The 26,762-nt window shown below is 41.0% G+C and overlaps 1 protein-coding gene across 1 annotated transcript; it reads right to left on the bottom strand.

Moving 5' to 3' along the window:
• Positions 1-1,356: 1,356 nt before the first annotated feature.
• LOC145445841 (uncharacterized) lies at positions 1,357-26,762 on the bottom strand. Its single transcript, XM_080323989.1, has 2 exons — positions 26,091-26,762; positions 1,357-6,295 (listed from the first exon to the last, which is right to left on the bottom strand). Exons 1-2 carry the CDS (start codon positions 26,452-26,454, stop codon positions 2,460-2,462), a joined length of 4,200 nt encoding a protein of 1,399 aa, XP_080180115.1. The 5' UTR covers positions 26,455-26,762; the 3' UTR covers positions 1,357-2,459.

Below are 26,762 nucleotides of genomic sequence, written 5' to 3'. Positions count from 1 at the left end.
CATCATGTCGCAAAGGCAATTCATTAGCATGTAGCAGACATACTATCAGTGGTGGCCTTACGAACGGGGGGGGGGGGCGGGCGAGACTTACCGGGGGGGCCCCCTATAAGTATGTGACCGTAACTTATGGGGGGCTCCGCCCCCCAGACCCCCCTTTCCCGCGGTAAGGTTTGGCCAGGTGCTGGATTCGGCTATGTATATTGTTATATGTGTCTAAGGATAGACTACATCAAGACTAAGTAATTTTACCGCATGCAGAGACGTGTTGATCATCGGGATATGGGACTTTTCTAACAAATGCAGAGATCTGATGATGATTGACACACCCGTACGGTATCATATTCTTGCTTGGTACACGGATTTCCATGTTTATTCGTTATTATCCTTAAAAAGCGCATAATCCGAATAGGGGAGGGGGCGGGCGACCGCCCACCCCAAAAGCCACCACTGCATACTATCCATTGAAGTGGCTTATTCAGCAACTCTTCCAGGCTTCTAATGCATCCATTATGTTTTCCTGTCATTGATGCAGTGCTATCAGTCAGTGTTGGGATGACTCGAGTCACCTTTTCTGCATGACTTGACTTGACTCGAGTCACTTTGCTAAAATGACTTGACGTATGAGAAATGCGGATTGACTCGTGGCTCGGAGCAAAATTCACGAGTCACTTTCAAGTCATCAAGAAATCGGTGTCGAAACAAATCACTGCTTTTGAGCTATATATCATGACTCTACGACCAGCGGTTGCCGATATGGATCATTTTACCATTTACCACCATTACATTTACGATTGTTTCAGGTTTACCTCCGGTTTTGCAAGTCTGGAAATTCTGAAAAAGTGTCCTCTTTTCAGATTTCCAAAATATGGTAACCCTATGTGTAGTATGCCTAAATAAATAAATTAGTCCGGAGTTCACCGGAAATAGACACGGACATTGGACACTGGACAGCTTAACATATATTTTCGGCGACCGGTTAGTTCATTATGACTATGCCCTGGAAAGCGGCCGTAGACCACATGAATAATCGAAATGCGGCAGTGAATATCAAAAGGGTTGGTCACCCCAGTTTTATATTATCTTCTTTTACTTTCATTCAGAAGTACGTCTGATTTCGAAGACTACTCAGTACTCAAAGTCGTTTCGACACCTTCCTGTCTTTCATTGTATCGCAGTTTTGTGGTGTATTGAAATGATGAAACTGTTAGCAATAAACTGAATCGCCTACTGAAGCAACCAAGTGAGTTGCTGTTTTCCTCGACAGATGTGAAATCATGCCACTGTGTACATCGCGGCAACAACTGGAAAATATTCAATCAGCTAGCCTATACCTATCCACACGAAAACAAACTGAAGTCTTTTGACCAGCTCCTTTTTATTGGGTGTCCCGAGACGGGCTGCATTGGCGTAGTCTTTCGAGGTGAACACCAACTTGAGGTCGCAACGGGTTAAGATACAGTGCAACAAAAAGAATTCTGCCGACAACTACGATACGTTCAAAAACAATTTGTAACAAAAAATAAAACGAAATTTCAAGAAAATAAAGGAAGAAAACTAAATGCGAAAAGGATGATTTAAAATTAACCGACAATCGACAAACAAAGCAACGATGAAAAAGTGGAACTTTATATAAAAATTTGATTTATTCATTTACAATTTGTTATTATGTTGCGCTCGGTGGCAATCAGCTAATTCACTGCGTACGCACATACGAAAAGGCACATTGAAACGTCAGAAACGCGGCTCCACAAGTGTACAATACAGCACCACATATCCGCGAGCAAAATATGCTGCCGCACCGGACCAGATGCTTCGCCAATTTAGCTCAAAATTTAGCGATTGGCATTGCGTCGTAAATAAATTAATGTCGACGACGCTAGATTAAAACAAGGGAATCCTACGCGTGTCCGCCTCGTTGCTATGGTGCTATAAAATCTGGGTGTAATAGACGAGGTTGACATAGTCCCACACAAATGAGACAGTACAAAAAGGAATGTAGATTGGCTACCCGTTTGCTTTCAAAAATTTTCAACCGCGCGTCAATACGTTTCCGCCTGTGCACGGACCCGTATCGTTACAAAACGTTTGTGACCCTCAACTAGGGCTGAGCACAATGATTTGAGTACTCCTATCTCAATCGAGTATTTACTCTAATGATTCGAGTAGCGAGAGATTTTCAAGTACTGAATTTGTACGATTCTTCCCATGAAAAATTAATATACCCTAGCCCTTCTCGATGTCACATTATTAGAGAACGTTTCTGAAAAAGCGGGTCCAAACACGATCCTACTACACTACTGACTTATCAATTCATCTCGGCGATCATAATAACAACGGGATAGTCAACGCAGACCCTTTATCGGCGGGCACCTGGGCCGGTAATACCACAATCACCTTGAAAACACGGAATAAAAAGAACCAAAATAAATAACCGGGGTGCTTTTCACACACGCGTCGCGTCAACCCGGCAAAAGCGCAAAGTCGTCGGAAAGATTCACAGACGGCACGTACAGTTCGGACACGTCCTCCGGTTTCGACTCAGGCCCCCGCTTTTGCTGTCCCTGGCTTTCCGATTCTTGCGATTTCAAAAACCACTCCGTACGTTGTACAGCACGTAACGCTTGCGACTCGTGCCGCTGCCTGCTCAGCAGCACCGCTTTTATCTTCACGTACTTATCGTCGACATCTTGCAACCAAGAGAGCATCATCCTCCCGTTGAACCGGTCTCGAATCGACGCACGGCTGTTATTATCATCATCGCCACCTTTTTTGCCCCGCCGTTCCAAGTGGTACACTTCGCCGTCTAGAAAAACAGAACAAGCGCTAAACGGCGCGCGTTGGTTCTGCAGCATGCGCGCCGCGCGTCCGTGCACGCGCAGAATCTCCTGCTCGCACGCGACCACCAGTTTCTCTCTCTGCGCCGCGTGCCGCAGACGAGTCTTCACCCTCTCTTTTTCGTGCTCCACAAACAGAGCGCGCATCTCCTCTCCAAGAGACGAAGGCGGCGCGAGCACAGGCACAGACAACCAGCTTTCTTTCCGTCCCGCGAGCAGATACGCGCCACGACACGTCACATATTCTAAATATCGATTAGGAGCTTGCGGTACCGCGACCGACGCATAATACTTTTTCCTCCTGTCCCAAATTTGCTTCCTGATGATCATCCTTTCCTCGTAGATATTCATCCTGTCCCGGAGAGGGTCCTTGTCACCGGCAGAGTCTAATTTTGACACGGGGATGTAAACGGGCAGTTTTTTCGGCACTTTCTCATCGATTGCATCGCCTAACAGGGAGAGCCGTTGGTTTATGTGATTCCGCAACGCTTCTTTCCGTTCCGCTTCTCTCTTTTCTTCCAAGACTCTCAACTCATCCAATTCTTCTTCCTCTTTCTTCCGGAGACGAGCTTGCTCTGAAATCTTCAGATCATCATCCTCGTTGCTCGCAGACAGTTTACCTTGGATATCATCTTCGGTCTGTCCGACTGTACTATGCATCTTGCCACGTTCAGGCAGAGCCGCTGTCACCACGCTCGTAGACCCGGTGGGATGCGTGGCTGTTGGAGACTGGTCCGGTACTCGAGTCGCGACCATCGGCGACGAACTCGGCACGTTACTCGGGAAAGGCTCCAGACTCGAGCAAGGCGCGGAATCCTGCACAGGGTGTGCGGAGGGTAAAAAGCTTTGTGCTTTTAAATGATTGGCGGGCGGTGATAAGCCGTTAACTGGTGGGACAAGAAGGTGACGCGACGGACCTGCATAATCCGACGCTACGCGCGGGGCTTCCGCGATAGAATGCCTGTGATTTTCCGGAAAAGCCGTGTTTCGATGTGCACTAAACCCATCCATTTTGGTCGTCTCCAAAGCGTCGCCGAGACGGCAGGAAAAACTCAACGATCTGTGCGCTGGCGCAGGTTTTTCATCCTGGGTACCCACAAAAACAGGGCTGTCCGCAAACGGACTCAATCCGTCCCCGATCGGCGCGATTTGCGATATCGTACGCGTCGGCGTGCTGCAATGTTTAAACTGCATCGCGTCTATCGCGTTCATGGAATTGGAGTGCTCCCGTAACGGACTCGAGACTGTCTCCTGACAAGTCTGACTGAAAGATCGCTCTAAAATTCCACCATTTCTACCTAACGAGAGATTACGTTCACGAGAAACCTTGTCTTGCGTCGACGTTCCGGTTGGCTTTACATCTTTTCCTCTCGCCACGGCTTTTAACTGCGACAGCTTCTTCTTTCTCAACAGTTTCATCCGCTTCTCCTGCTCCAGGCGTTGCCGAGACGACTTCTCCAGCTCTGAAAGGAACGAACAGCTCGCGTCCATAACGAGAGACCTTCTCTTCTGCTCTGGCTTGTCCTTCTTGGTCGCATTCTGAACCGGCAGCCGCTCCTGAGACTGCGAGCTGTTCGAACGCTTTAATGCCTTGTGTGGAGACGATGAACCGTGTTTATTGTTTTTAAAGCTCGTTTCCGAACTGACGCTGTCCGAAGAACGTACCTTCTTTTTAACAGAGCCAGGCCTGCCGTCTAAAGAAAATTTTCGCTGCAAAACTTTCCCCGGATCAGGCCTTTTGCCGACGTGTTTCACGGCATTCGTCCCTTTTTCGTTACTTTTATCCACGTTCGTAGCCTCCGTCGAGACCGCGTGCGAGTTATTCTTTTCCTCGCCTGCTTGCGTGTCAAGCGAGTGTTTGTGTTTGTGTTTTTTCTTCTTTTTGCGCGAATGAGAACTCACGTGCTTGTTATCTAAAGGGAGCGTCTTCGAGTGCCCGTGTGGCCCTATCTTCTTCTTTTTATCCCCTTTTCCCACCGTCTCCTTTTTCAACTCGTGAACAGAGTTAACCGTAGGATCGCCGGCTGTCTTTTTAGGCGAAGGCGCGTGCTTTTTGATTTTTTTCTCCGATTTAGAGTCGTCTTTCAAGAAAGGGTCTGCTTTTATTTGAGCGGCAGGAGCATTGTCTGTTTCCACACACTTTTCAGACTTGACACGAACGTGGTTGTGTTCGTTCTGCAAGCCGTTTGATGAAATCACAGGTTTAGACAGAGATGTGTGTATTCTCGCAGGCTTTTCGTTGTCGCTGTCAAATAAACCGAAATTACCGACACAGTCCGTTACGGACGAATAAACCGACTTTTCTTTTGACGCGTCGGTTTTCGGAAAAGACTTGTCCATATTGAGTTTAAGACGTAGGCTGTCCGTGGCATCGTTACCTTTCCCCAAACACAATATATCAAACAGTTCGCTGGACTTGTCGCGATATTCTCGTTTCAAGCTTATCGCGCTGTCAGCCGACATATCTTCGACCGACGTCGAAAAATCGTAAATGCTACCTTCGAAACCGCCCCCGTTTGTTTCAAAGGCGGGAGGGAACGACTCGATCCCGTTTAACTTAGAAACGTCCGTGTTTTGTAACGCGGCGGGTTTGCGATCGTCGAGACTGCTAGAACGCGCCCGCTGGCTCGAATTTGCTTTGTTCTCAAAATTTTGACTCGACCCGTGCGTCATTTTAGCAGTGACGCGACTCTTATCGCCGGTGAACAGTGATTTACGTTTCGCGCAATCTTTCCCGACATATTTCGCCTTGTCGGCCTTATCAAATTTCGGCTTTCGGCCATTTTTAGAACACCCTCGCTCATTGTCGGAATCGCTATCAGAAGATGAGTCTGAACTCGAAGATAGCGAGGAATCTACGGACGAGGAATCCGAATAAATCGAGCTTTTAATAAAACATGTCTTACTCGACGTATCGGCGCGTTTCGTCTTTCTCGATTTCGGAGTCGAGTTCACCGACAAGTCCGAGCGGCACCCGTTAACGCGAGCACGGTGCTCGACAGAGTTCTTACTCGCGACGTGAGTCTCATCGCAAGACGAGTCTGATGAAAACGCGCCATTTGTAACTGCAGACGCTTTGCCGAGATACCGGTCACTATTTGGCGAGTCTGCGGCACGATCTACCACCGAGTTTTGCTCAGAGATGTCGCTATGCGTAGATGAGGACCTTTCCCTTTCCGAGTCTCTATTTCTCCGCGTCTCCAACGCCCTTAACATGGAATCTTTGACGTACTGGTCCTCGGCTACGTCCAACGGACACTGCCCGCGTTTGTTTTTCAATAGCGGGTCGGCGCCATATCGCAACAAGAGTTCGACCAGGTCGCGGTGCGAGTTTGTGACGGCGTCGTGCAGCGGTGTGTCGTCTTCCAGTCCTTTGGAGTTGACGTTGGCGCCGTTTATAAGGAGGTAACGGGTGATTTCCTGGTGCCCGTGGTTGCAAGCTTCGTGTAACGGCGTCCAGCCTGCAAAGGAATAGGCAGGTAAATCGAGGGGATACAACAGGCCGACTGCGGTTCAAATACGGACGTTTACAGTCATGAATCTGGACCTTATCCGTCCCAGTATTCAGGTCTACTTGGTTTTTACTGAAACCAAATCCCTTATCCTTGATTGGCAGCAAACGAAACAGCGTTTTCAAACAACAACTTTACAAAGAATGGGATTCCGCATCTGTATGACCAGTTTAAAACCGTCACCACTGCCATAGGCTTCAGAACCAAGATTTCAAGAACTAGCAAGATAAAAAATGCCAATTCTCGCACTAGCTGTGACTGACAGAAATGGATTTCGATTCGTATATAGTTATTTCGTTACACATAAATTATTTCATGAGACGACGGACGACCTAAGTAAATTTTATCTTTGGTAACTAGACTTTAGCTAAAAATAGTTGAGTAGCCCTGGGCTATGGTATTTGCTGGAAGGCCTTACGGTACCTCTGTTACTTCTCAATCGACGTGCATGCCTCTCACGTTCTAGGCAAGTGTTTCATAACCGAGGTTCACACACTGCTCAGATGCTTGCTGAGCCATACATATACATAGTTCACCCTGATCTGTGGTCAATATTCATCATGTTCTTTTTGTTTTGTTTGAAAATCATGTTTTCATGTTTTTGTTCTTTGAACACTGTTGTTGATGCACAGGTCATTTCATGCAACAGTATTCTATAGTAATTACATAGTGATGTATTAACATTAGATTTTCGTGACTCAATTGGGGGTTCGCTAGGTTAATGCAGTAAGTCTGTCCTATCTTTCCGTATCGAGATCTTGCGAGTTGTGGTGTTTTGAAATAATAATACAAACGGACTAGCGAACGAAGCCGGTAATTACCTTCCGATAACATGTTATCAGGAGCAACTATCAACTACGCACGCTTGTCTGCCGACGGCAAAAATTTTGGTTTGCCGCAATCTGCCACTTTATTATAAGCGATTCACGCTGCAAATGTTTCCTGCGTAGGAATTATATGTGTTGTGTAGTGAAATGATCATCAGAAAATGCAGTTTCACAGATGAACTCAGATGAACATCTAAACACTTTTCCGTTCACCATTACTAAAATTATTCGAAAATGATATTGTAAAGTGTTCACCGCATCGACAGAAGTGATTCTCAAGCATTCCTTCACCAATAAGAAGCGTGGGGAATGAAATGATGGTGATATTCCATATTCCTGGCCCGTATAATAGGCGTACTAGATAACTTCTCTCACTAAACAATTGCTTACAATTTGTTGTGGCTTGTAGGCTACATAATACACAATCGTATTTACATCGAACAAAGTTTTAATTTAACACAGCATACTGAATTGATCAATATGTAGAATATCGCATCGCAACCACGATGTTTCTCGGCCAACACTATTCGAAGCCACAAAGGAGCACATCAGCACATACTATCTGCACGTGAATTGCCATTGCCGGTACCGAATGTTGTATCGTACAACAACTTTGTTTGCCTTCGTGTGCACTCTGTGCAGTCATATGCAGCTGCCTTGGCCTATTTACCCGGGTGATGCAAAGGACCGGTATCAGGAAGTAATGCAATGAGTAGAAGTGACATCACCTATCATCATAAACGCGCCACTTTGGATACACAGATCACACACCAGATACAAATAGCATCATGAATAAACAGTAACAACAGATCCCATACGTTTATGATGCCTCCAACAACGCTTAGCGACTGTAGGTGAAAGAGTAAGACAACATTTGTATAGGTTTCAGAGAAAAGAGATGACACATCATGTGCTCCGCAAGGCACGGAAATGACTCTATCGTTTGATTTCAAAAGACAAAACCCTTACTTGGACAAATTCTGATGCAGACAGCAATATTCTGAATTTTAGATTGATAAGACACAGGTGAATGCTGATTCGGTAAGTTCATTTCACATATATTATTATAAGTCTTCATTTAACACAGCACGCTGAATTAATCAATATCTTGTAGGCCTTGTGAAACATTGCACACTAATGTTGTTGTGAATAATCCAACTTCCAAAAACCTACCGCTTTTACTACTGTCAAGAACCGCAGTAGAATGAAAAGTGCACATAATATGTTGCAGACAAAATATAATGCATAGATGGGATTACAAAGTTGGCAGATTGCAGTTCAATGAAGAGGCGTAGTCAGCCAAGCATTATTCACTTTCGATAGCTTCAAGTTGCTCTTGAATAACTTGAAACTAAGTGCTAACTGTTCAGTGCTCATGCCAGATTGATATGCCAAAATCTAGCACAGCAGAGTGACTATCATAAGGTTACGTATTTGGTAGGCAACCTGACCATGGTTTGTTAAAAAGCTGCTTATTTAGGACCTACACCACCATGACTTGAAACCTAGGCTACTTTTGGGAGTGTAAATCAAGGTTGGTAAAAATATTGATTCAAATTTACTTGGGTGTTCGAATTGGATGATTCCAGCATAATCATATAAGGGCGACAGCCAATAGTCATAACTTGTATCGTTATAACCGTTTTAATACGAATAGAATGACAAGAGTGAGATGTAACAATTCATTGGTAGAATCAGAGCACAATTATCTATAGAATTTGCCAACTGAATTACTTGATGTTGTGCGACTGATCTTCACTCTCCAGCTGTACACCTGGTTGTTTTATTTTGTTGTCTTGAAAACCACAACGAAAAGAATGGAATCTCCATTGATTCCGTCCACTAGACGTAATATGGCTGCTATTTTACATCAATTTCTCACTGATGTTGGACGTCGGCCAAGCCCAACAGTCAGTTCGCTGTTCCATGAAATGGATAGATGTCCAAAATAAATTTTGCTTACAAAGCAATCTTTCACATATCAATCCAGCTACTGAGTAAATTGCTCTCAGCAATTAGCAAATTACTACAGAATTAGCAGATGAAAGTATCTGAAAAATCTACTGTGAAGCGCGCTTTTCAAAAGGAAATACACTGGTGGGCGTCGTGCTTGTTTGCCATTCTACAATAAATAGTGCACAGTTCGTTACTAAATCCAACGGAAAGTTGGCGCGCGGCACTAAACAAACAGCAAGAGAGCATGGTTAATCATGAACTAAAAGCCAAAGGCAACTATTGATTTTCTGTGCTATTGCATGGTGCAACCGCCGGTGCCTGGGAACGTGTGCATGAAAAACATTAACGATATGAATATTATTTATATACGTTCTTACGGACAAGATAAATCATATAATGAAATCCCCTCGCGCCATCCTACTCTATTGATGTTTGATATAAGCTTGTGCAGTCTTATAACATGCATTCAACCTTCGGCAATAGCAAGAGATGTATTTTGTACTATGGCAGGTAATGACCGCAGTCACTAATTAAGCTATTAAGCAGTAAACTATTCAAGTTGCAGGCGGATTCCTGTCGTGAAATAGACTTTCGAGACTTTATTGCCGGTGATGTCATGTTTGGTGATCTGATTGTCGATATACATTTTACAATGTCCCTTCCAATTCTCAAATAGTTGCTGACGATTACCACTGACGAGCGTCAGCCGAAAATATCAATGTATTATTCAATTGTATATTGAAGTTAACTACCTCACAGAAGCTCTTCAGAGACTTTTATTGGAAAAATTATCACAAAAACGGCGCTGATCTATCGGTAATTACAATATGCTTTGCGTACAGGCCTGTACCTATGCGGAATTTTCAAGACGGCGCAAAACACCTGATGCCCGAAAATAGCTTTAGACGCTTGTCAAAATCGCATGAGCAAAGCTATAGACAGTTTGTCGGCCGTCGCAAGCGATCGATATGTCACCGGGAAGGATTGTTTACAGAAGAATCGATGACGCTACCTTTCCGAGCAAACCAATGTGGACGTTGAGCAAAATTTATTTGCCGAAAACGACTTTCGCACAGTCCAAAAACGCGGCACATGATCCACCGTATGCCACCCTTCTCGCGTTATTTAAAACAGGCTTTTGTAGTGGAACGCAAATTTCCTGTTATTGATTTATTCATTACTACCACATTGTCTTACGACTGCTGGAATGTGTATGATTCACCACTCTAATTCATGATAACCTCTGCATGGAAATATTAGGAGCTCTGTATGATTGCACACATGTACGTGTGTGACCTGTATAAAGTCAGTTCAAGCAAACTGCTTTGCAAGTCCATAAAGGTTGCAACTACATCAAAACTGACAGTTAGGGTTAATTCAGTATGTAGCCTACTTTGTAAAGCCAGCAAAATGCACACCAATAGGCTGAATTATGTTTATCTAATTGTTCACTAGGAGTTACAAATAAACTCCATATGTCCCACACAGTGATGAGCATGACATTCTTAAATTTGGGATTTAGCATTCTGAGATAGGAATCACACTGATTAAGCTCGGTCAGGATAAAGTAAGCAGCAGGAACTTGGGATATAAATCCATACTGTGTACACAAAGCACAATTCTAGATTATCGTATTGCAATAGTGACGTTTAACAACTGAAGAGGTTCTGTAACGCAATGTGTTGTCCGATTACATCAGCAGACAAAATACAAATTACAAAATCACAAATCAAGAAACGCCGAACCGATACTTAACAACGCATTGCAGCAGTAGACAAATGGCAATTGAATCCATTCCTGACAAGAAATGAGACACTTCCAGCAGATATTGATTATTACCGCATCCTATCTTGTAAGGTTCCAGGGGAAGTTTCAACAGGTTAAGCTTGTGATGAGTTTTGGAAAACACACCAGCGCGACATTCCAGTAACAGATCAATGAAGACAGATGACTCAGAGCTGGGCTAAAACTAGACAGTTCATCTGGGTGTAAAAAATACCTGTAGGTGAAGATTACACCTTTTTTCAACACAAATAGATAGGAATCTTTACAAGAAACTAGAAATGAGTTCTGTGTTTTCGTTACATGACGAAAAAGAGACAGCAAATAAGCGATTGGATTGGACATACTAGTTTAGAACAAATCTTATCAAATTGTATCAAGCACAATATTTGCTAACTTCATTGGAATATCCTCACATGGAACAGTTGATTTTTTATAGTCGACGAAGGTAATTTTCATTGTACCAAAACAAGCCAAAGACATTTTATCGCCAGGGGGCAAAAGAGTAGATAATTATCGTAAATACGTTATTATGGAGTAAGGAAAGGCACGTTCAACCAATTTGATCTCCGTAAAACACCAATAATGTTTACGCTATGCTGACTAATGACGTGTATTGAGCCATTGCCAGCACACAATATATGTCTAGATAAGTTAGTACTGATAATCCAAATAGCTGACATAAATCAACCAGCAAAAATCTTAAACGAAGCTAGAATATTACAGTATTTCATTTCAATTTTAAAAGATATATAACAATAATTATTCATGGATTAATAATAATCCAGTGATTCCAGTTTACATGGCCTGGTGATAGAAATTTAGATCAATGGAGCACTTAGTAACTAGGAAAATAACACAGCTGAAACCAGTCTTTCTAATCAACCGTTGATTAAAGTAACTCTACAGTAGGTAATATGGGAGATATTGTACTATACAAGAGTGAATCAGTTTGGTTTTCCAAAAACCAATAGGCTGGTAGTACCCCTCTCACTTGGAATTCAAGTTGAGTGAAAGAGTTTGATGTGTCATTTCAAGCATTGATGCTCACTGCTCAGTTTCAAACTATGACTATATGTGAATTTTCCAGCCGCTGGGCATTATACACCGTGAACTCACGTCTGGATCACAGAGTATTGAACTATTGAACGTTTTAAAATGCAATTCACTCTGTAGGCCTACAATTACACTACTATTAAAAATATAAACCGCATTTAGCGGGGGAAAATGGTCACAAACACAATGTACTCGAAGTGAAAGCTCTAAATAGACCTATTTGGCTGGATAACTGAATTTTAATCCTATAAATTAGCGAGTTATATATATCAATATTTTTCATAGCAATTTCATTGCAGGTACTGAAGTGAAAACTGCTGCAGACCAATCATGAAACAGGAGATATATAATAGTCCGAAGATAAGACACCATAGGTCATGATTCCCACAGAGATCCAAGTCGGAACACTACTGCGGCAACAGAAGAATTCAACGGTGCAATAGGCTACCATATTCCATTAAACCGTTGAAAAACGCACTAATGTTGCTACACCCCATTGTCGAATTACCAGTGAACTACGAAATATCACGTGCTTCACCAACAAGTGCATGATATATGGGAAGGACTTGAACATCGCTTTACTGTAACTACAGAACGCTTACATAGAAATCCCTCGAAGCGTTAAGAGGGAATACTAAGAGCATTCAGCATGCCAAGTCAAGCATACCACAAGAGTGGCTGCGCCGCTCGGCAAAGTTTAGTGAGCAATACAAAGTTATGTCAAGCGTGACACTGTGCAGATAACAATCTATAAACACAGATTGCTCCAAGTAAAGCAACAACACCTTTCTACCACCTTTCAGAATAATAAACATGGCCACCATTCATTCAAAAACAAAACAACTAAATAGCCAGCAACTAGAAAGCGTTCCAAAATCAATTAGTGGCATTTAAACTCAGCATGCCATATTGGATCCTAAGTAATTCAATATTAGCCTTCCAGAGCACCAGAAATCAATATGGCTAATTACAAGGAGGTCCCATCAAAGTAAATTACATCCCACAAGGCTAGTTAATTAAAAAAATAACACGGTACAAAATGTGATCAAAAGATTCGTGATCGAAAGAGTCATTTAACAGAATAAAACTTTTGGTAGGGTAGCCTACAGTATTTCTTCAGAACCAAGGCTTGTTTTAATGATATTGCTAAAAGCACAATTTATCAGCAGAAAATCCCACAATCCAGCAGCAGACTGGTGTTCGCGAATGCGATAATGGCAGCTCACATCAATATAACTATCTACATCAAGGAGGAGGCCTATTTTTTCAGAAAATTACACAATGAATATTAGGCTACACTGCCACAGTTTACAGTATGTATTGTATTCGAGTGGGCACAGCAGTATTCCGGCCTGGCAATTAATAACAAATTATAAACCTTCTCGAAGTCACTTGATAGTGTAATGCTGCACTGCCGGTTTTACAAGACATCTCGATTATTAAACAGGGCACAATGGTTAGAGTGAAGTCGCATGAGATCAGTCTTTCGACTAGTGAATTTATACGCTCTATGTCATTAACAGAGAAATAGTCAACGGGAATTATAGTTTTCATACTATTTTCCACTGTGGAAGACTTGCAACCTCGATTAGTTGTATCTCGACAAACAAAACGTGTAGTACAATGACATATGCACGGCATTGTTACAAAGTTTATTGAAGTAAATATGGTCAAAAATACGGCAATATCTTCAATGTGATGTAAAACTGGCATAGTATTCTTTGTGGCCGCATAAACGGTAGCCTACATATTAGAACTTTCCACATCATTCATACTGATAATGACGTTATAATGAGTGAAACTCTAATACTCAACGCCGAATACTAGATTCATTCAGGTACTCGATTTTTCCCAGTTCTATATATTATTGAAGGAAGATGAATTAACAGCAGTATTCTAACATAACCTAACACCCCATGACGGTTGAATATCTTGGAATGAAAGTAGAATATCTTAGGAAACTACAACTTATAATTCTAATGCCAAGAACACTTTGTGTTTCATCACCGCTTACATCAGACCTAGGTTTGTACTTTGTAATATTCAAGCACAATATACAGTGTTCGGAGAATACTGTCCACTGAATACCTGGTGAATAGTTAACAGAGGAAACAAAAGCCCAGAGAAATGTCCCTTTGAAACGGCGTTCTATGGCGGGGACCGTTGAAATCTTCACTCCTATTGTGTGTTAACGTAGATCTTATTTTACGAAAGCGAACCGTAACACAATGAACCAAATTAGTCAAGACGAAACATAAGGGTTCTGTAAACAGGAGAGCTCACTGTATGGGAACTAAACAAACAATGGAGGATACACAAGGACAGGGTTGCCTTGAATGAAAACGATGTACTTGGGTGGGATAGAAAATATCATAATATTGCGATTCAAAGCTATCCCAATCCTACACCTGAAGCACCTAATTGGGACAAAGCAACTTCATATTCATGGGAGAGATAGAGATTAATATGCAGGGAAGGGCAATTTTTACAGGTTTAAAGCTGAGGGAGATCCACTGCCTCATTAATTATTTAACATTGTGACATGTCTGGAGTCTCGTAATTGGGATGATGGATATGATGGTAGTGGCATAAGACCTTCCATGATAATGTGAAATATCATACCGAGTGCGAGCGCTAATTTGACTTTGGCTATAATTTAAGATTTGCTAGGTTAAGGCTATACCTCAATCAAAGCAATGTCTTATTTTCAACACGGTGATTGTGATATTACAGTTGCGTAAAATTTCTTAACCACCTTCACAATAATTCACAGACTGCGACTACCAGACAACATTGTAACAAAGTGGATAACCCACATGACTTGGTGCAGTGAATCACTTCACAGTCACCGGCACTGAATAAACAAATGAATTCACAGATCCACACTTTCAACTGAACATTGTAAGCCTGTTACAATTCTCATATTATTTCACTTCATGGCTAGGGAAAGTGCGCATGATAATATATCATCAATAATCATTTCAATGTCTTTTCGTAATCCCTAGTCAACAGCGTCGGCCCATGTTGAACCCAATCAACACTAATACACCATTATCCATCACCAGTGGAGACTGTTTCACTACAGTTCTCGAAATTGAGCATCAGTGACAGAATACAATGATGCCAATACATGAGTAAACGAGAGAGTTGTCTGTCAGCAATACTTACAGAAAGGTAGGAAGAAGTCAATAAAGACATCTCAAAATTCGCCCAGGCAAATATCAGCCATAGCCTACTGCCTAAACAAGGAATAGTTCTAGGCAAGCCGTTTCAGTGTTGTGGTGATTCCTCACACACCAAGTTTTGCAAGATATAATACTTGGTATAACAGCTCATTAATGGTTTTGGCTAGGCTTCTGTTATAATCACTATTTTTCACAATCACAACTATACAACACAACTCATACAAAGTTGGTTCGGAGTAGGTGTCTGTTCACAAAATCCGAAATAGATCTGACATATGAATGATTTTTTTAGCTCGTAGTAACATTGCGTAGGCATATGTTGTACTCGTATTAATGTAGTCTATACAGTCCCATTGATTTTGTGTCTACTTCAAACTTTCATGGGACCTACCTACTTAAATCTGCAAGAGGCCTTAATCCTTATTAACCCGCATATCCATCTGGATGTGATCATTAAACTTTCCATAGTGTGTCATGGCTACGTTAATTGTAATGATGAGCCTCAGTCATCACGCCGCCTCATATATTAGTCAATAATGGTGACATTAATCAAGCGCTCCCAAACAAGCCATGGCAGCAATTCAGTAGTGGAATCAGTCAGCATAAGCAGTATCATTGCAGCCGTTACGGTTTCAGTCTGCCAAGGAATGTACCTTAACTGTTAATCTATCCAAGCACACCATGACATATCACATATCAGCACAATATTTTGAGTAGCAATCTCACTGCATTGTGAAAGAATATGCTGGCCAACTTACTCAGAACGCATTTTGCCTGGAGCAGCGCTGAGAATACTGTTACTGGTAAAAGAGAATGACATTACTCCAAACGGTTACTTCAAACGGTGCTTGTCAAGAGGCTTTCTGGCTAGGAATCATCGCGTGTGTGCTTAGTATGGGAAATGACAGGCTACCAGTTATTACTGCCATCATTTATGTGCTGGTTATGAGAGTGAAAGCTTGTATGACTTTTCCAACATCGAAAATGCAACAATTCTGATGGCTATGTCCACAATTCAATAACATCAAAAACATTTGCAGTAATTGTCACAGTAATAACAAAATGTTTGAGCTCTACTGCGTCTTAGTAATTGCACAAAGGATGGTTGTATGCTCAAGCTCAGCATGTGCGTGCCATGCTTATGAAATAATGTGCGAATTGTGCAGAAAACCATGAACAAATTAATCAATACTACTACAAAATGACATAGCAATGTGACTGCCAGGGGCGTAGCCAGCCGAGATAAAAAGGGGGTAGAACTGAATAAAGGGGCAGAATGAGCCTCTATGCGTCATACCTTTGGCGATAGCGACTTCTGTATTCCGTACGCTTTTGAAAGCGTAACTAATTGGCGGATCTAATTACTGAAAGCGAGTTAGCAATCAGCAGCTTTCGCGGGGATCGTGTTAGCAATCAACAACTTGCACGGGGCTCATGTTACGATGCGCACGCGCTCATCCCATGACAGTGCAGGAGATCTTATTTGTATTCAAATAAGTAATCGACCTTGAAACAATACCAGAACAACATTTTACGATGAACAATCTATACAGCGCAGAATCTGTTATATCTTCATGAATTTTGACATGATTCAATTTGCGTGTAAGAGTAACTTCTTCTCGGCGTTTTAATTCCATTCATTTCGAACATGGCGCATATACTAATTGTACCGGCGTGTGAATAATGACTTATTCGCAAGGCGAGGGAATCTCAAACAAGTTTCGGCGCGGCTATTGAAGGCTGAATGCGTCCCGGTGGGATACCGATCACGAAAGGCATAATCCAGTATGACGTATAGATGGTCATTGAGGTCAAGACAATGCACAACAATGGCGTCAAAAATAAAATGCGAATCGAATGTATTGTGTCTTCACGCTGTTTTGGGGAACAGGCTTGAGTTCGGCAAAGCACGAATCAGATGCGATTGCTTTAAAACAGAGGTCTCAAACACGCGGCCCGCGGGCCGCATGCGGCCCGCAAGAGCATTTTGTGCGGCCCGCGACGACATTTTTGATTTTTAATAATTTGACAATATATAAGTGTCACATATATCTTTTCAGGTTATAAAGTGTAAATTCCATCTAAAATTGCTCTGAAGGCCTGAAACTATTCATCAAACTTCACTATCACATCAATTGCAAACGCTACCATGCAGTGGAAGATTCACTATTTCGCCACATTTTCACTTCATGATGATAAAACCTGACCCTTAGACGATTCGTGACTGAAGTTTGTGAGTTGGATTTGGACGCGACCTTTCTTAAAATTACTCAAACTCGGGCTGACTCGATGGAAAATTGACAATGATTCGAGTGGACTCGGAGTGACTCGGAATGCTGTGAATTTGTTACAACCATGGACGCAACAAACTAATCGCGTGTCATGGGAATAAATAAATCAGAAGGTCGCAGTTTGGTATTTCGCTAACTAAGCAAGTAGTTATGACAACCAGTGGCAATTTAATAGTTACATCTTAGGTCGCTTAGTCGCTGAACCATGTTATTAAGGCCACTTCAAGGTACCGAGTACCGTATAGTGGTACGCTCCAACGATGGGTCGTTCGGCGTTCCGACATTTCTATTACTAGGACGCATTCACTAATATATTGATGCTATATTTATATATTTTTCCGCTCCTATTTTCGAAGATATTTGACCATGAGATTAATAGCCTACTTATCAGGAGTATACCCGAATCCCAGATTGGAATTACACTGCCCAACCCAAAAATGTTGTGATATCAGATCAGTCTCTATTATCACTATGTTAAATTCGAAATATCAAAAGGCGATAACTTTAATGATGACATCATACATTTGTCCGCTCATATTGTGTCTATATTTTATAATTAATATATATCAAGTACAACAAGAATTCTATTCAAATAGTTATAAATGTGATGATTTTTTTCCTTGCCAGGCCTAAATTGATACAAGAGTAAATCCCATTTTAACGATGTGTGTTTATTGTCAGCCTGCTGGATCGGCTCACTTTCAATAGGACAATTCCATCCCGTCAAATAAGGCCTACTTGGAAAGACATATAATACCCCTATATATGCTGTGGCCCGCGGCGTCGTCAAAACTGGAAAACTGGCCCGCGAGGACATTTGGGTTTGAGACCTCTGCTTTAAAACATGATTTCATTCAGTTATAAGTTGTTATTTTCATGTTATTAATGTTCGTTATCGTTTACAATTAACTGTTGATGACAAAACAACGCGTGAACGACACGACAAATGTTATTATTGCTTGACGACTGCATTCAGAATAAAGGGAAGGGATTAAGCTGATCGCTAACCCTCGCGAAGAGAAAAATGTAACAATGCCCCTTTCACGCTTGCATAGACGCGCTTCCATAGACGAGAGATAGACGAGAGATCGACGAGAAAAAGGCATGTAATCAGCGTCGGCGATCGGCGTCGCACACAGCAAATTGAAATTAGGCGATAACGTGAAGAAATGTTGTTATAGCAGTAGCGTTGACTTGGGATTTTCGGGATAGAATCGAGCCTGGAAGGGGGTAGAACGTTCTTCAATTCTACCCCCCTGCCTACGCCCCTGGTGACTGCAATAACTTTAGTTAAATTGTTTCCACTTGAAGTACACCAGAGTTGGCACCATGCTAACATAGCTTGGAGGCAAATAAGCAAAGTGCCTTAGGCCACGAGAATTTGTGATTACGATACTACTACATCACCAACTGAGACATATTACCAAGGGTGTATTAATTGCAGCTTTGTAAAGTCACTCAGGAATTGTGCAATTCCCTACTCCATAACTAAATTCTTTGGAATGGTAGTTGGGAATGAAGTTCTCACATGACTAAAAACTCATGCAAGATACGTCAGGAACTACTATCAACACACAGTGGAGAACTTAGCCAAATTATATACGCTTAAAATAGAACTCAACCACATGGTCTCACTGCCATCAAAGGTTACTAATTACTGAGCACGGACATTCTTTGATAAAATACTTTAGTCTTGCATCAAACAAGCTTGGTGCAAATATTCCGCAAAAACTTTTCCTAGTGGGTTCAAGCGTTCAACATCATATTCAGCACATCATAGATTTACTCGCATAAGGAGAATTTGCAATGGCAATATTCCAGAAACTGTAACCAGTTTCGAATGGCAGCTTTCAACGATAAAATAATCTATGAAGTATACTGTCCTCAACTGCCTATCTATTGCATATTAAACTCCGTTTTGACTGATAACACACCTTCCAATAACAACCCACTACGAGACAATATCAAACACACAATATACTGGCACAGCAGATCAGAATACAAAAATAGCTTCAATGTTGGTGATTGGCGGAAAACCTGTTTCAGAAATTCAAGGCAAAATCTCCAGGATGCAGACAGCCTAATATTCATTGCAGCTTTTTCTAACACCTGTTTGTGCTCTCATGAAATACTTTCTGGAATTCAGCCAAAATGTTGCCTTTTAATGAATCGTGTCAAACAGATCTATGCTAAATATCTCTTTGGTTCAAGTAAAGATGATCTACTATATAGGATTGCAAAGCTTTCATCATGGACATCGAATATGAATACCGCAATAATCAGTACGGCTATCAAACATTCAGATACAACCCAAAACAATAAAAGTACTGATATGCTTGGCATGATTTGTCACATTCCAGTTCTTGATTGAAATCAATTATTAAATTATAAACTCCTCTTTCGCATGAGCTTTACATAAACTTTACCATAGCACAGTGGGAATTTGGGGAATATATAATGCAATGGCTGTAGTGTAGATGTACAAGGGCTATCTCAGAGGTGAATAATTATCGTCTAACAAGGCCAACAGTACTGATATTAGAACAAATTGAGATAGCAATGAGGATTAGCATGGGATCCTTTGTAGTAGGTAAGTTCGAGGACATAATGATGGATGACGAAGACAAAATGAAGTAACTAAAAATTTGAGGGGTTTGTCCAAACACATTTTATGTTATCACCCACACCCCTCCCAAAGCATTCATAATGTCAGCTCAAGTGCCATTCAAGAATAAGCGATGACAGATAGTCTGTTTTCAATTAATATCATTGGAAACACTGCATCTACTAAATCACAGTTCTAAAAATAGCTGATCTCAATGAAAATGCAGACCGAATATGGGATAACACCTTAAGTTTAGCAAAACAGGCCTAGTTATTGATATATGCACTGTAACTTGTCAGTTGTCACTGTTTTGTAAGTATAAAATAAATGTGGAACCACACCAAATACTATGATCAGCCCATGATACAGATTATTACATACTCAATATTCAATCAATGTCCTCTAAATACGACAAATTTACCTTTCAAGTTTGTCAGCAGAAATCCCATTTCAAATTTCATCTGAACATTGTTCAACTTGATCAAAAAAACTTGAACAAAATTTCAAGTTGAGAATTGAAATTCCTTCTCTAAACTTGTCAGAAAACTGTGATACAGTATGTCAATACCTAAACTTGCACGAAAGTGGTGGCAAACTTTGATGACTCAACATTACTGGTTAGGTGTGGTGTGGATGCAATTTATATCTTATCAATAAAATGCAAATCTTGGAATGTGTATGAACCGCCTACTTCTGGTTTAACGTTTAAGGAAGTAGAATACAAATGGAAATGAGTGACTTTTCTAACTTCTACAATTTGATTCAAGTGATACGGCATTTCACAAAACTTACTACACATATTTGTTAGCCAAGTTTCTCTAATACCGGGTGAATGTTATAATCAGAAACAAATTATTGTTGGGATTTTTTTATTTGCATAAGATGGCTTTTTTCTAACCTATTTCGCTTATTAGTTGACAGCTCAGAACGAATGTCTCACATTTGCAGACATAGAGCTGCCCTACTAAGTAACTGAATCATAAGCAGGAAACTATTGTCAATAATATTCTGCAAATTCACCAAGGAAGCTGTTTTGCTAACTGGCTGCTAATTTAGATCATCATACCTATTATGTACTCGTGCAGTACAGCCATTATTTCAGTCAGCAGCTAAGGCATGTTCTCATATTGAACATAGGCAACAGCAATACCAGTGCGCTAGCCACATAGGAAAATAAACACTGGATTTGAACACTTGAGCATGCATATGCAAAGCTTTTAGCAGTAAGGCCAGCCCTCTGCTACGATAAGCATTGGCATAAACAGCACCGGCACTCTGGTATGAATGCTAAAATATCAGCAAGAAGGGCTACCATAATTTTCCATCATTTTCTGCACCATTATTATTTTTCAATGACAGTTTGTAAAATTTACCTGGCCTACACATATCATTCTTCCATTTGATGGGCAGATTGATGCTAGCTCAACCAGGCAATTTGTGCAAGATGTGAACTTATTAAACCCACGTAAACCAACTGATACGGTTATATCTCGTTCTTTTTATGCATTTGGTAGGCGACAAGTTGTGGTCTCATCTCATGTCATATTCAATTATCCTACAATGAATTCAGACTTCCCAGTTATCTTCTCAGTTTACACAGGAATTAACCCAGATCATTATATATTCAAGTCTCATTCATACTTACATAAGTAACTGGTTAGGGAACTTAATCACTGTATTGCTTTAAAACCAGTTGCAGTAGATTAAGTTACTTGCATTAGGTAGTATAGCTTGCGCTGGTCGTCAGTGTGATTGTAATTGCTTATCGATAATTCTCAAGTAGGCACTTAGTGTTTCGCAGATCACAATATGAAATCAATATGTAACGGAGACTGAAGCTCAGGGAGATAATGTAAGTCAAATCTCCGAATGTGACATACACAGATCTTTAAAGCAGGAATCATAACCTTATAGGTCCAAGAATATGCCAGATATAATAGTGGTCATGATAAGCAGTTTGCCACGCCAGCAATTCGATTCCATGTATAAAACCAAGCAATTGCTTCATTCATATTGAATGTTCACAGCTTTTGTCTCCATTGTGGTTGTGTCCTATTGAACAGGTAAATCTTGAATAGGACTGCTCTGCGTCTATTTGTAATATAAAACTACAGTCTGCTTCAGCATTCATGTTGGTATGCTCACAAGAAAAGACCATGAAGTCAGTCAAGCTTATTAAGTAGGTTAAAAGAGAAGGAGTGCCATCTCTTCCATTACTAAAGTTGTTCTCACTCCAATTGCTAAGAAGAGTTAATGAGCATAATAACATGATGATAGTTATCTAGGCTAATGTAATGGCACACACCCACCAGGGTGAAATAAACCAGTGACACAAGTCGCAATTGAAAACAAACATCCTCATCCATATTAGTTCAGTAATTTTCAAGTTAACAGACCATCGTTTAAATCATGGTCAAATTCGTTCTTGAAAAGAACTTGGTGAATATTCAAAACAGTGATATGCAGTGATGTATCAGAACGGAAGAACTATTATGGCAACAGTGCCACTACAATTCCAGTTTCACTGCACCAACTGCTTTCACAAAATTGTGTTACCCACCCCCTTACCACTGCTATTAGACGCTGGGAGATAATGTGGCACTCTTGGAGAAAGCTTTACAAATTCCACCTTAAGTCATATTTCATACCAACTTGTATTTCCCCAGATATTTGACTAGGAATAGCTGACATTGTCTTTTCAAAAATCTGACTATGAAGTTGGTAGACAAAAATGCTCAATATCTAATGAAAACTTTCAGGTTACGATTACCACTGGTCTAAAGTGATAGAGATCACTGTCTGCACAGATTAACAATAATGAATGCATATATTACCACCAACAGAACAGACGAGAAAGTTATATTGAGTTCTAAAACGGACATGATTTGGAAAATCACTTTTAAATTGAGCTAAAGGACGCCTTGACAATACACCAATATAAAAGTCATACCAGTTTTTGCACTCAAACCATCACCCTTGATATAGCATTGTAAGATGTGGAATTCACAATACTAGCACAACTTTTCTACAGAATTGCGTATGTCATTTCTGTAAAGCTTGACACAGAGACTACAATAAGTTATCGTAGGCCCCGTTTGACACAACACATGTCAAATAGCCTACTGCATTCGAATTGAACCAACTGAAAGGTGAAAATAGCTATTCCAAAGCTTACTCATTGATCCTACGGTCAATCAGTTACAAGACACAAAAAATACTGCTTACAAATAAATATTCCGTGTATCCTGAACCAACAGCGAAGCAGAATCCACTGAACACTGAAATATCAGAGAGCAGCATATAGTGGAAACAAAAAGAATTGTAAGAGTCTGAATAAATCATATCGAAATATGGATTAGGCATGGAACTATCATCCATCCCTTTCTGAGACTACAGACTTTTAGTGAAGGATATGAAATGAATTTGCTAAAGGGTTTTCTCCCAAGTGCCTACGCTGAAGATTTGTGAAGCGACAATACAAATGGTAGGCATGCCACGCTCACACATTATCATTGGACACCAGTATCCACAAGCTTTGATCTAAGTACCAACATGTGTAATGAGTAACACTTCCTTCAGTAAACATAGAATCCGCGCAAGAGTACATTACTCGCTGTGATACGTAATAAAGTGTGAACAACTTGAGCACTGCAAGTTCTGATGGAAATGCAACATCAGTGCTCAAGATCGACTTGAAGAAATCTCCTTCTATAAGATAACATTCACTTAGCTTTACAACCATCACAAATCACACAGTAATCACACCATGTCAATGTTTAGACCAGTGGTTCTCAACCTTTTTTCAGTCAGATAGTGAAAAATTTCGCGCCCCCCCCCCCCCCCTTATCGTCGTATCAAAAAATCCAACGGGGATGCTAGCAACCCCAACAGATTGTTTGATGGCATGGAAGGTTATGACCGTTGATGCGAGAATTCAAAAATATGAAATTCGGTCTATATATAGAGAAACACGCGTGAATTGGAGGTAAATCGCGCAAAGCGCGAAAAAATTTTGTAGTTGACCGCTTCTTCGCGCCCCCCAGGTTGAGAACCACTGGTTTAGACGAACACACGACGAAGATAAATTGCAACAACTGGACAATTGAAGTGCAAATAGCAGCATCCAGCAAAGGAGCCTGGAATAACCATAGGTCAGCCTTACTTTAACAAATAATTGATTATGACCTGCATAATGATACTGTTTTAAAGGGGTACTGCACTCTAAAAATGATGTGGTCTCCAATTGAAGGGCAAAACGAAGAGAAAAATTTGGCCGCAGGCGTTTTCTTCCGAACGCCACCGTACTGGAGCGGCAATTTATTGAATTTTCTATAACTTTATACAGTTGTCAGCCGATGTTATGAAGGAAATATGTCATACACGACAACGTGGTTTAGATACCGCGTTCAACGGAAGATGTTCAGTCAGGAGATTTATGTCAAAATCGGCATGTACGACATACTTCCATGATAACATCGGCTGACAACTATATAAAGTTCGATCTCTGTGTGACTGCTGGAGCATAAAGTTCTTGTGGAGACCACATCATTTGAGACCACATCATTTTTAGAGTGCAGTGCCCCTTTCACTACATTTAATCATCCGAATCGCAACAGGCCATTTCAATTAGCGTCCTAAAACTAGCCCATCTGATCGCAAAGAGGTTAACACCACTCTTCGCTTCAGTTCTTAATCAAGATGACACACAAGAAATCACTCCTGCCTGACAATGCTGACATATCGTTTAATTACCATATATATTCCAGAAATAGTAGTTTGGAAGAAAGAGATTCTATATCTATGTGGTGTGTAGCCATGAAGATGATCGAAAAATAGTCTAACCACCTTTTTCCAGGAATGAGCAATGATTTGAATAGCATGCAATTGAAATCAAACTAGATCGATAGATTGGAAGCTCATCACATGAATCTTCCGATATCTCGACTGGCGGTGTGCTAAGGAAAACAAAAGATTCAAGGTGATAACTAGTACTGGGCCCAATATTATACTACTAGAATCCGAGTCGTGTATTGATTTTATGGGCTAAGGTCGCGCATCACCAGTCACTTTTTTACTACTGAATCTATATGTCTCTTACGGAAAAAGGATACTTTGGTAATTGCTCATCAACACAGAAGCCAAAACAAGTGACAAGGCAAGTGCAAAGCATTCATGAAAACGGCATAGTAGTGATCTAACCATTAGGATCCGAGTTATAATTTGAAACTTTACGAGACTCGAAACTTAATACTTGATACACAATAGAATCGATCAGGTATGGAGTTCTGCCCAGCCCTAGTGATAACGCTGACATTATGAAAATGGTTCAGATTCAGACTGAGCAACCAACAACTAACAAGCATACAGCATCCGCCGGAAATTTTGTGTGCAATAATCACCTTCACTAATTTGGCAAACCCTTTCGTTAATCTGCAAGTCTTCGGCGATACCACAATACACATATCATACAATGCTGACAGAATACTGGTGGACATAATGAACTGTTGAATAGTATATACGTATTGAAATGAGCCAGAGCATTTTTGGCTGACACTCGTCAGTGGTAATCGCCGGCAACTTGTGAGAATTGGAACTACAAGCCAGTAAAATTTCATGCCAGTGACATCATATTTTGTGATACGATAGTTGATATACAAATATTCTTTTGAAATATCTACGAGTTGCTGATGATTACACCCCTGACTAGTGTCAGCCGAAAATATTCGGGTTCATTGCATTGCAATATGAACATAGTATTCAATTGTATATTGAAGTTTTGTACCTACAAAATGAATACCCTTCAAAATGAATTGTGTATCAACAACAGCGTTAAAGAAAAAAATCATTAAAACATTATCTCCAAACTAAACTGAAGGATTATGATGAACATTTAATGCTGTATGAGTTGAGTGTGTGTCTTCACCTCCGATAAACCCTGAGACTTGCTCAATGCTCAGCGAACCTCTAGGATTCATTTGAACCTCGGTTGAGAGACAATGATTTACGTAAAAACCAAAGAGCAAAATACCAAGACAAACATACCTGCAAAGTCCTGAACGTTAACATCAGCTCCTTGCCTTATGAGTTCTTTCATTGCATCTAGATCCCCTCGGATAGTACACAAATGCATCTGTGTTTCCCCCCGCTCGTTCCGTTTATGAATCTTATCCTTCCGGCCACTGCCGCCGGGCGTCCTCCGGGGCGTCACGGGAGGCGGGCTCGCGGGTTCCGGGCTGTTATCGACAGAGGTCATCTGCAAGACCAGGGCGAGCTGTTGCCGTTCCGACTTGGGATAATGCTTTGGCGTTTCCGCGGCATTTTTCCGTCTGCGTTTCTTCTCGGACGGGGTGCCGTTCGGATCTATCTTCTCATCTGGCTCCGAAGATCCAAAGAGTTTACGCTTCATTGGCCTTTCTTAGCGGGAGCACATAACAATTAAAAATGCACCGCAGCAGCTTATTTCTGGATGCTTAGCATACTATACTGTAAAATATGAATTTGTGTTGAAAAGAATATGCTGTTCCCAGAGGCATAATTACAAAAAAATTCAAGGGGATGAGCATTGAGCAAGGACGAAATATAAATACCCATTACAACCCCATTACACGCATCCAGTTGATGAGTTGGAACCCTGGTTTCCAAACATATTATTGCCCTGGTGCATATAGGCAGTGTACTGTACACCATTTAAATAATATATTTATATTTTAATGT

The sequence above is a fragment of the Botryllus schlosseri genome, chromosome 9 (assembly GCF_051294905.1).
Source record: "Botryllus schlosseri isolate E-star chromosome 9, Bs_hap1, whole genome shotgun sequence".
Classification (NCBI taxonomy): domain Eukaryota; kingdom Metazoa; phylum Chordata; class Ascidiacea; order Stolidobranchia; family Styelidae; genus Botryllus; species Botryllus schlosseri.
Note: the sequence above shows the minus strand (reverse complement) of the source record. Positions and strands in the feature narration are given on the sequence as shown.